The 12481-nt window shown below is 43.1% G+C and overlaps 1 protein-coding gene across 1 annotated transcript in view; it reads right to left on the reverse strand.

Annotated features, from left to right (window-relative positions):
* IQSEC3 (IQ motif and Sec7 domain 3) overlaps positions 1–12481 on the reverse strand; it is a 540197-nt gene that overhangs the window by 99899 nt on the left and 427817 nt on the right. The window contains exon 9 of the mRNA XM_029597483.1: positions 3210–3332. Within this exon, the coding sequence (XP_029453343.1) occupies positions 3210–3332 (123 nt within the window). The remainder of the gene's footprint in view (positions 1–3209; positions 3333–12481) is intronic.

A 12481-nucleotide genomic window follows, 5' to 3' on the forward strand; every position in this document is an offset into this window, starting at 1 on the left:
TATATGTACATCACTTAGACCGGTAGTTCTCGAACTTTTTCCTGTCGTGACACACCTGATGGACAACACTCACATGTCTGACACACTGCTCATTACAATCCACGGTGGAATAAAAAAAAGGTCCAGTATTACTTTTATTGTTACAAATGACAGAAGGGAAAGATAAGAGTATTCTCTCTAAATAGAAATTACATAAATAGTAAACCTCCTATTCCAGAACTGCACCAACTTACAACACTCAAACAGTAACCACCTTACCTAAGAAAAGGCAACACTAAAATATTACACCAGGCCTTAAGACACCAATACACATCCTATTAGGAAAATGGACCAAGCCAGGTTGCTATAGAGCCCTACATAGAAACTACACGCCAGCAGAATACCTCACCTCAGTCACATGTGCAGACCCTCACTAACAAATAGGTTGATTCAGTACGGTGTGCTCAGGCCGATATTACCCCTTATACAGTAAGGGGTAATAGCGCATGGAAAACGCGTGTCCAATCCCCCTGAAACTAATAGTGCCCTCAACATGCAAATGCATGTTGATGAGCCTATTAATCCTGCGCGATACAGAAAGTAAAATGTGCAGCCAATCCGCACATTTTACTCTCAGAAATTAATGCCAGCCCAAAGGCAGGAGTTAATTTCGGCCGGCACTGGGAAAGTGTTCAAAAAAGCAGAAAAAACTGCTTTTCTGTACACCCTCCAACACCCATAGCAATTTTGTGGGGTTTTCCTATCGGTTTTGAGGAGCCCCAATTTCTGACGACTTTGAAAATATCGTACAATATTTTCAATCGTCAGAAAAATGATTCACATCCCTACTGTCTACATTTTCTCAACAGCTCAGCCATCCAGGGATCGCTGTTCCAGTATCTGAGGGACTTCAGCCTTGCTGGGCACTTCAGCTCACTACTGCCACCTCTGGTGGTTTCAAGACCTATTTAATAAAATAACTAGTGTGTGTCTATCTCCATACTCTAAGCCTAGCCGGTGGTCCCTCTCAGAATCTTTCCCCTGGGGCGTGGTCATCTGCCACCGGCCCAAGGATCCACCCACTACTATCTCCGCCTATGGAATACATCAGATTGTTACTCTTATCTGATTGCTCCTCCCATCAACATAGCGGATTATGACAGCCATCCACTGTGGTTGCTCCGGACTCTGTAACGGGAGGCCTCGTTTTCATTTTTTGGCCATTTTCTGGAGAGTTTTATTTAAATTGTTTGATTTGTGTTTTTCACATGAATGAAAATGAATCAAACAATCCACGAACTGAAATTCATGGAAAAAACCCCCCCTGAAAACGAACCGAAAATGAAAACAATTTTCTTCTTCCTGCACATCCCTAGTGATCACTAGATCTTTTGAGGTCTATATTCATGTACCTGATGAGTAGACAAGTTATCCTACTAAAGTTAGCTGGATAACTTGTCTTGGATATTCAGCGGGATAATCATCCCACTGAAAGTACTCGCCTAAAGTTAACCGGCTGCGTGTAGGGGGACTGCAGCCCTGATAATTTGTTTTGGTCGTCCTCTTGGGTCATGCAAATTTTAAATGCTAAAATGGGGTCACATTGGCAAAAGGTTTGAGATGCCCTGGAGTAAAGGGATGGTATACTTGCAAATCATCTGCGGAAGGCATCTGCAGAACTAGTAAAACCAGGTTACCTACTCAGAAGAAAAGACTGAATTTGCAAAGCAAGAAAATTATCCTAATTCTAGTTGATACATTTTTTTTCAGGACTCAGAAATAAGAGTCCAAACCTCCTCTCAGGAAACAAGAGAGACCTAAACATAGGTATGCTTGGTAAGTAAGGGGCACAGGTGAAACAAAAGAGGTAGTTGAAAGAAGGTGGGTAAAATGGAATGGGGGTCAGAATGACTTTCAGGTCACTTTTCTAAGGCCCGAAAAGTCATGCAGAGTGGGCATGATCGCTGGCTAATTTTAACTTGTTATTGAATTTTCATCCAAATCTAACCAGCTAGATTTTCAGTTGAAAATGTCCCTACATCTAGCAAGTCAAAATTTGAGCAGTTAGATTTGGGACTGCTCTTTGTGTAGCTGGAGTTAACTGCTTAAATTTAGCTTGTTAGAGTTGGAAAGCAGCACTAGCTGCTGAGGTCTCAAACATGCCCTGGGGATGCTTCTGTAGCCACTCCTTTTTTGCCTGGAAAAATTAGGCCATCTTGCAATTGTATAGGATTGAATTTAGCCTCTCAGAGGGGGGAAATTAAGCTGGTTAGGTTTAACTGGCTAACTCCTAAAGTTAGCTGGTTATACCTCACGAAAGTCCACCTCTTTGTCACAAATGCATCGTACTCTGTCTATCTTTGGCATGCAGGTCAAAGTTGTGTCTATAAAATGAGATGTCAATGAGAACTCGGTCATGAATTTTCACTTCTAATTAGTTCTCAATCACAAGTTTCTGCTCTTTCCTTCTCCTTAAAGTTGTATATTTCCTATGAAGTCCTTATCTGTTAAATAATGGATTCATGCTTCTTATACCAGAACACCGGGTGCCTGCGCACAGGGATGCCACACACCATCACCACCGGGCTCCCTGAACTAACAGTGATGAGAAAGACAGAAAGAAAGAAAAAAAGGTGAAAGAATCCATCTGGAACTGAGAGGGGAGGGGCGGTGTGTGATCCTCGATTGAGAGACCCGCCCCCCCTCTGATGTCACTGAGGACTGTGACGGACATTAAACGGCGCCAGAACACCGGGTGCCTGCGCACAGGGATGCCACACACCATCACCACCGGGCTCCCTGAAATAACTAACAGTGATGAGAAAGACAGAAAGAAAGAAAAAAAGGTGAAAGAATCCATCTGGAACTGAGAGGGGAGGAGCGGTGTGTGATCCTTGATTGGGAGACCCGCCCCCCCCTGATGTCACTGAGGACTGTGATGGACGTTAAATGACGCCATAACACCAGGCGTCACGCGCTGAAGGGGCACTCCCCTTTGTGCTTCCCTTCGTGCATCCCGTAGTGTTAGCCATTCCCCCTGTTCTTTTATATCCCTTGTTAACAATCCCCATATTTAAATGTTTAATGTATTTGACAAAGGTAACGCATAAGTTCCTGCAAATTTTGTTTAAATGTAAACCGATGTGATATGTAAAATCGAACACCGGTATATAAAAGTAAATAAATAAATAAATATACCATCTGAACTGCAAAACACATCTCTATAGTACCTGAAAGCCTCAATCAGCCGTTCCACCTTCTGGGCCTCGCCCTGTACACGAATATGAGCCTGAAATTTACGCAAAGCTTCATCCAGTTCCATGTTTGAGAAGTCCATTTCATCCACTACACAACTGAAAAAAAAACAAAATAGGGTACTACTGTTAGAATCGCACTGCTCTGATGAGGACAGGATCCCTAAATCACCAATGAAAGATGAAGAAAGTACACTGATATACCTTAACAGCCCCAAGAGATAAAAAGCTTGCTGCAAGAAAACCCGTTATAGTGGAAAAAGAGAAAAGCACAATAATAGTTCATTGTTCCAATGAAAATAATAATAATAATAATAGTTCATTGTTCCAATGAAAAAATTTGTTCCATGTAAACTGCCACACGGCAGTAGTTATTACCGTTTAACTGTGAACCGGAGTGATATGTATTGTATACAGGAACTCCCGGTATATAAATTCCATAAATAAATAAATAAATAAATAATAGCACTGCTAATTGACATGTTCAATACTAACAGACTATTCTGTGGACCATATAGAGAAAGAGAAGATGCTTGTGATGCAATCAGAGATCAAGAAAATGTGGCAGAAAGATTCAGAAATAGTCCCAATTGTATTGGGTGCCACTGGCCTGATTAAAAAGAATTTCCATGTGACTCTAGACATGTTGCCTGTGCAAATTACATCTTGTGAACTTCAGAAGGAAGCTTTCCTTGCCAAATGCAAGTATTAAGAAAGGCATTAGCAGTGAATTTGAAAGATTGAGATTCCTTTAGAATTCTGGAGTCTCTAGGCCAAATCTGGAGAGTTCCCAGGTATGTTCATTAGTAAGGTTGTTGCTGTTTGGGTTCTGGTCGTTAGCACTGTTTTGATGTGGCAGGTATTCCATATGGATTGTGAGTGACATTTTTTGCAGGGTTCTGGGTTACTTTTCAAAGTGTCTGGTAATGGATGAAATTCATGTCACTGTCATACCAAACAAAGTCCAAAGGAAGGGGTGAATAAACTAACCAAAACAAGGAACCACGATCCCTCACCATTACTGAAGTGACAACAGAACTGGAATTTTTTTTCCTATGGTGAATACTAAGGGGAAACATTCTATTTCAGCCCAGCCAACCATTACAGGGATTACCAATGCAATATGGGTTTTTTTTTATTTATACATTTATGTATTTCTTGAATTTGTTTGGCAGTCTATCCCAAACAAACAGAGGTGACATATTCAGACACTGTGACATAATTTCTGAAACATATATTCATAGACAGGCCGATCCAATAAATGTGCGCAGAAAGTGATAGCTAAGTTCTGAGCGCCAACATTCCCAATGCATGCCCAGCCACCTCTACTGGGCGCACGATTGAACATTGAAATGAGGGGTTGCACTAAAAAGGAGGCGCTAGGGACAAATGTGTGTCCATACTGCCTACTCAGCATCGGGTGCACAAGAGAGGTGGCTGTCAAGAGGGTTGGGAAAATGGATGCTCAATCTACGAGCGTCCATTTTCTCCCACTACCAGCATAAACATGCACAAGATACATGGCCTAGACCGTATATATTGTGTGTGTATTGGATGTCCAGAATTTTTTTTTCCAAAGACTTTTTATAAAATAAATACTACTTTACTTGGATCCACCTACTTAGTATCACTACACTACTATTAGGATGAATCATAGAAAGCAGGATTTTTCTATTTTTTCAATGCACCCTTGAGTGTGGCATACCTGGGCTGGTATAAAATTTGCCACGTTGCAAGGGTGCATTAGCCAAGGAGAAAATGTATTGTATTGTGGGGATTAGCTAATAGCCTCATCTACATGAATTTCCATGTGATGAGTGTAATTAGCTACACGGTGATTTGGACGCACATTTTGGACATGCTAATTCCCGTATTGGATCGGGGTAATGGACACACATCCAATCATGTGTTAAGCCATGCGCAGTAGCTAGTACATGGTATTGGATTGACCTGATTATGTACATATATGAAACAAAATTTAAAATTTAAAAGTGTGGAGGTCAATATTCAAAAGATATTTAGAAAGATAACTGAAAAGTTATTCATCAAAATGGCTACTCAGCTATATTTAAAGCCGTATGCAGCTAAATTCTAGCCCCATAATGACATATGAGGCTAGAATTTAGCCGCATAAGTCAGGGGCATTTTAGGGCCAGGCACGAGGAATTTCTGGGTGGAGTAGAGTTAGCCGCATAAAGTTGACAGGATATACTTATCCAGTTAACTTTAAGATATCTGGGGATATTCAGTGGCGCGGCTATATCCTACTAACTTAACTAGCAGCTCCAAAGCCGAATATTGGCCCCATAATGTCCAATTATATGTAGGGATTTGCAAAAAAGTTTATTTTGAGGGATGAGGTTTTATTCAGGTTTTGGTTCATTTACATTTATTTTGATTTATTACTTTTTCTCTCTCCCCAGGCCAAGCTTACCCCTTCCATAGAGGTCTTTGTTGTAGAAAGGGGAAAGTGTGATGCCAACTTGCTCCTGCCCTGCTCACTCCCAGTGTTGGGTTCACTGACAAGAATGTGGACCCCTTGCCCAAGGTGGAGTTGGCACAACCTGAGAGGGCGAACCCCCGCAGGTCCCCACTGTCAGGAGGCGAGGCCAGGCTGTTGCAGGGGCCGGCTGGAGCTTCACCATTACCAACCCCATTCCCCGCGGGTTGAGCCTTTGGGTGTGGGGGCTGGCTGGTCTTAGGTGGACCCCTGTGAAGATTGTTGTGCAGCAGCCAGGAGAATCGTCCAAAGTCAGTCCAAGATCAGAAGCCAGAGGATCGCCGATAGCCAGTCCAAGGTCGAAGCCAGAGGAGTCACTGAAGCCAGTCTGAGGTCGAAACCAGAGGAGTCACCGAAAGCCAGTCCGAGGTCAGAAGCCAGAAGATCTTTCCGCAGGAACCAAAGGATGGGAGCAGGTACAGGACTCGGAAGGCAGGAACAGGAACCGGAAGGCAGGAACAGGAACCAAAGCACCCACGAAGCACCGAAGACCTCACCGAAGCGAAGTAGACTCGTTGCCAAGTCGTAGGACGACCGGGGAACCTCCCTTAAGAAGGCCAGGGGTCCTGACGTCAGCTAGGGGCTGGACCTGGTTTTCCTGCCGCGGCCCCTTTAAGGAGCAGAGTCCTGGCTCACGCACGAGCTAGGAGACTCCCGGGAGATTTGGAGTCGGCGGCGTCGGAGGCAACATGCGGCCGAATGAAGGCCTGGGCAGCCGGGAACCAGTGACATTGACTTGCTGCTGAGGAAGGGGCCCCCGAGGGAGACTGGACAGCCGGGCCGTGGGTAAGAGGACGCGCCCACGGTCCATTGGCGCCAGCGGTGCTAACACCCAGTTTGAAAATGGTGCCGACCGACTTTGAGGCCGGTGCTATTATGTTGCATGGCTGTATAGCATATAGCCATACAAGAAAATGGCATTGGCATCAGCCTCAAGCCTGGTCAGCACCATTTTCAAACTAGAATTTGGCAGGGCAAAAGCCACTGGGGATTGTTTCTGTTCCTTTCTACATCAGAGACCCTTGCAGAAGCATTAAATGTGGTCTGGGGAAGGGATACATTGTGAATCATTGTATTTCTCCAACAGAAGTCAATGAAAAAAAAAATTTCTGAGGTGGCGTTTGTTTCATTTTTCTGTTTAAATCTGTTTTATTGATTTATATTAACAAACATATGATGGTATAATCTAGCATCAAAATGTAACAAAAAAGAAAACATAGCTAACACATGTCATTAGATAGATGTATATGTCAAACCAATTGCAGCCCTATCCCAGTCATCTCCCCCTTACCCAACCCAACCCAATCCCCTATATTCCCCAGCAAACTAAACCCATAGGTCTAATAAGATTTCAAGCAGTATAAACAACAGTGACCCTCAATTAAATTCATTCAGAACTTGACTTCGAGTAGAGTGTATAAGTGACGAAATATATGAAAGCCATATTATCCAATATTAACCTCCTCTTTCTGAATGAGGAAGATTTATTGGACATCAATTCCATAATCAACAAATTATGAATTTTGGTTCCTGGATGGCACCAAAAAAATAAAATAGTTCTCTCCAGTAATGACACCTTACGTCAGTGGCATAGCCAGAACTGAATTTTTGGCTGGGCCCAAGGTTAACATGAGTGGGCACTAAGTATACACATCTGAGCCAAGGTAGTTAAACTATTATTGATAAAAACTTTAGCATGCACCCAGTAGAAATTACCATTTCTCATAGAACATCAAACAACAAAGTCAAGAAAGCAAATCATGAATCATAATGGTAAAACCATACTAATAATAAATATTTCAAAACATCTGATAATTAAAAATATGTTATACATTTCAGAAAATATTAATAAAATATTTCAAAACAGCAGAAAACATCAAAATTCACTCAATGATTAAAATAAATAAGGATTTTAAAAAAATCTCCTGCCCTCCATACCTGGACATTTTTGATTTCCAGTCACCCTGAGATTGTCATAGTCTGGGAGAGGTGGGGCTGCATAAATTTTATCTTCTTTCTCTCATGTACACACACACATTCATTCTCTCACACACTCCCTCTCTCTCACATACACAGGCTCTCTCTCCCTCATATAAACACACAAGTACACAGGCTCTATTACACATACATACATGCACACACACACACACACACACACACACACAACTTTCATTCTCTGACACACTCCCTTTCTCATACCCATGCAACAACCCTACATATGAAAATGCAGCACTGCAAATATTACACCAGGCACTGAACACCAATACACCTCCTATTAGGAAAACAGAACAAGCCAGGCTGCTATAGATCTCTACACAAAAATTATATGCTAGCAGAACATCACCTCGGTTACACATGCAGAACACAGACAGGACCTCACCAAATACAGAATAAACACCATAAAGTATAAATAGAAACATGCAGACAAAAACTGAAATGGAAACCCCAACAAGCCAAATGCTGTATACAATGCAACAATGGAAAAACAGAATAACCACCATGCCTCATAAAACAATAGAATCAAGAAATATAAAACATCAATCATAACAGTAAAATCATACTAATAAAAAGAATATTTTGAAACAGTTAATGTAAAGATCAATCCAATAATTAAAAACTCATACAAAAATATATTGTCCAAAATATAATAAAATATTTCAAAACAGCAGGCATATCAAATAAAACCCAATAATTAAAACTAGTAAGGGAAAAATATTTTGCTCTACATACCTGGGAACTTTAGATTTCAGTCATCCTGAGACTGCTGTGGACTGCTGTGGGGTGAGGGGGTCTGCACAAAATTTCTCCTTTCTCTTATTTATACACATTCTCATATGCTCATTCACAAGCACATGCTCCATACACATGCTCACTAACACACACGCACTCTGTCAGATGCTCACAGACATGCTCCCACACACGTACACAGACACACACACATGCTTTCAGAGGCTCCGACTCAAACTCTCCCATATGCATGCTCCCTTACACATGCACATGTTCTCTCAGATGTTCACAAACACGCTGTCTGATTTACATGCTCTTTCACACATGTATCTGCACAGACATACATGCTCTCAGACACTCCCTAACACACTCTCTCCCTCCCTCACATATTCCCACACCTGCTGCCTGACTCACACATATACTTTCTCTCACGCTTCTCCCTTCCATAAAACAAAAACATTTTTTTCTTATATTGGTGATCAGAGAGGGAGGATTCAACAAGCATAATGGCCCCCAAATAATTGGATCCAGGTCAGCTCCTGCTCCTGACCTGGTGGTGTACCTTGGTGTGGGAAGAGGCTGGAAGGCCTTGATGGTGGTTTTTTTTATTATTATATTTTGCCACGGGCCCAGCATGAGGGGAGCCGACAGCTGACAGCAGTAGTGAGGCAGGGACGGAAGGTCGCTGTCCTGCCTCCCTTCTGCACTCCAAGGCAGAGACAATATGAGGGGAGCAGCGGAAGCAGCTACTGCCTTCGCCACATGAGAAAAATGCTGCTACAGAGTCTTGTATTGGTCGCAGTGGCTCCACAGGCATGGAGCCTCTGGGACCAAAATATCAACCACGTGATTGCCCCCACATCACTAGAAACAGTGACTACTGAGCTGCTCGACACTGATCTCCGAGCCTTACTGGTCCTGTCACAATTGGTAAGTACATACTGCAGTGTAGTGCAGTCCTGTCTCATGCCACGCCGCGCCAGACTGTACACTTTGACTTCCTTCTAGGCCAGGTCCTATCTACATGCTACTACTGAACACACCTCTACCCAGAATCCTTTTGGGCATCACAAGAGGGAGGGGAGGGAAATAGAGTGAGGGGAAGGCCTGGGGCTGCAAGAGCCTGCTGCTGATCTTCCAGCTGCCGCTGCTGCTGCTAACTTGTACCTGGCGGGTAGCTGCACTAAAAGTGTCCCATTGGCCGTTGATTCCCACCAGCTTGGTAAGGTTTTCCTGCTTATTTTGCTACCTCCACGGATTCCTTAATTTTCTGCTGGGTGCTGCCCTTCTACTGATGTGATAGGCAGGTTCCTATTGGCCCTGAAATAAATTGGGCGGGCCTGAACAAAAAGTGGGTGGGACATGGCCCACCCAGGCCCACCCGTGGCTATGCCACTGCCTTACGTATCCAGGAGCTTTGTGAGGGTGTACAGCACATTGTAGAATGAATGTCCCCAAATAAAGCAGAGATAGGATCATATTTCAGAGACAGTGTGGTAATTTTCTCCATGCACATAAATATTTTTCCTCCAAAAATCTGTATCTTAGAACAAAGCCAAAAGGAATGTCCCAAGGTGCCAATATCTTCCCCACACTTATCAGATAATGCAATACTCGCCTTAAATGCCTTTCTTTGCAACATGTATGCTCTACAGAAAAATTTAAATTGAGTTTCTCTCAATTGTATATTATTTGTTATCTTAGCTATCCCAGCTATGCCTGTAGTAAACACTGACATAGAAAGCATTATACCTAGCTCTTCTGTCCATTTATTTCTCAAGGGATTAATGTCCCTAGTATCTTCATAGAGCAACCTGACCAGATCTTCCACATCAAATCAATCTTGTAACTCAGACCAAAGTTCTTTAATTAATTCTGTACATGATAATGACCCCACATAAGAACAAGCCTGCATTTATACAAAATAATTATTCCCAGGCAGCTCAAATGTTTCTTGCGAATCAGGAAATTTAACAGTTTTCCCCTCCTCAGTTATCAACTAACCAATCATCAACAATCTCTTAGAGCTCCATCTAGTAAAAGTGCCTGTTTGTAAATCTCTCATTATCCATCAATGGCAAAAAGGGAGAGGCAGATTGCAATAAATGAGGTTTACACAAGAGCCACTGCTAGATTTTTTGTAGAAGGCTAATCATACAATGATGCTGTAGATGTGAGGATAGTTGTGTGTTGGTAAGATGAAGAATGTACAGTAATGAATAGGGTGCTATCAAGCCAGATTAATACTGAGTAACCATATAAAAATTAGATCTTTGAAGCCAGTCACATGTCATAGATTGGCAATCATATTATAAAGCTGTTGTGTATATGGCATTGTGGACCCTTGGTCGCAATGGAGATGACTCCGCCCACAGGGAGGAGCCCTGTGGGGAACCACTGTGATAGGCTGATACAGATAGCAGACACAGTATGGATAGAGTCTTTATTGTACTGCTGTAGATAGATGGTGAAAGCAGGAAGGTAAGGCACTGATCCACGAAGTGCCAGTAAGTTCAACAGGCTCAGAAGTATAGTCTCACCCAGATGTTCCCGATAGGCGGGGGCGCAGTGTGGGTAACGTCACGGCTGGTGGGTGGAGTTGGAGCGCCGGATCGTAGAGGTACTCACAGAATGAAGGCGACTTCCTGGTGGTAGAATGGTGGGACCGAAGGTCCGTGGTGCAGGATATGAAGTAGATAGGCCCTCGAGGAGCGAGTACCCAATGGTCCAATATCCTGAAAAGTAGAATAGAGAGAGGGAGAGACCCCCAAGGAGCGGTTGTCTTAGTGAAGAACCCCGAAGGGAAGTCAGAAGCGAGAGACCCCGGAGGAGCGAGTGTCTAGAGCTTCTTACTGGAGCGAGGCCCCTAGAGTGAAAGCGGCGTCTAAGCTGGCAGCTTAGAGCAGTCAGAGTAGCGAAGCAAAGTCTTTGCTAACTCAAGGTGGTAGCGGAGGGGCCGCCCCCGAGGTTCCCACCATGACGTGTGTTAGAGCATAGGAGATGTACGCGCTCGCGCCCTAGGAGGCCACAGGAGTGAGCATGGCGGATGGGGACACCCATGCTGGTTTGGAAACGCCGAGACCCTCAGCACGCAGCACCGAAGGCAGCCATCTTGTCCAAAGAAAGAGAAAGGGGAGAAAAAGAGGTAAGGCAGAGCGGTCGCAGCCGTCTGCGACCGACAGATGCAACAAAAGCTTCAAATTGGACACTCCTAACCCTCCTTTCCTCCAACACTTCATGAGATGATTGATCAAGATATGTGATTTCTTCCCCCTCCATAGGTACAAGTTCAATCCTGCTAAAAAAAACTGATTATTAAAGATTTCTTTAAATAGAGAGGGATTTGACCAAATATTGACAGCCACTTGGGTAATATGATCATTTTAAAAAGATATACCCTCTCCAAGAGTGAAGTATTAAAAGGTGTCCAAGCTCTCAGCAAATGTTTAGTAGTAGTCATCAATCTTTGCACATTAATTTCTTGTAGAGATATCAGATCCTTTGGTATTAACATTCCCAAATATTTGATAACATTTCCCACCCATTTAAGAGGAAATACACACACCCATATGTTTCTGATTTTACAGGATTTTCATGGAAGGGTTGATGATGGGGTCATAAGGATTGTTGACTTTAATTATCAAAATCATGTCAGGGGAAAGCCTTTGGAACCAGTCAGGTTTTCAGGATATCAGCAATGAATATGCATGAGAAAAATTTGCATGCAAGGGAGGCAGTGCATGCAATTCTGTTTCATCACACACTGACCAGAAGAAGATAGCAGTATATTTGTGTAAGGCCAGAAAATGTAGAGGTATATTTATGTTAGCCTACATAGGCTAGAAGGGGTATGCAGCTGCTCTCCCATCAGCTGATGCAGAGGAAGAAAGCTGCAGCAGTGGGCTGACAGTGTCAGATTAACAGGTGGGCGGGATAAAGGAGAGTGCTAGGGTTGGGGAGATGAGGAAGTGTGGTTGTCAATATGGAAAAAAATAAAAGAGGACCAAGTCACAGAAGTTTG

The sequence above is a fragment of the Rhinatrema bivittatum genome, chromosome 4, assembly GCF_901001135.1.
Source record: "Rhinatrema bivittatum chromosome 4, aRhiBiv1.1, whole genome shotgun sequence".
NCBI lineage: Eukaryota > Metazoa > Chordata > Amphibia > Gymnophiona > Rhinatrematidae > Rhinatrema > Rhinatrema bivittatum.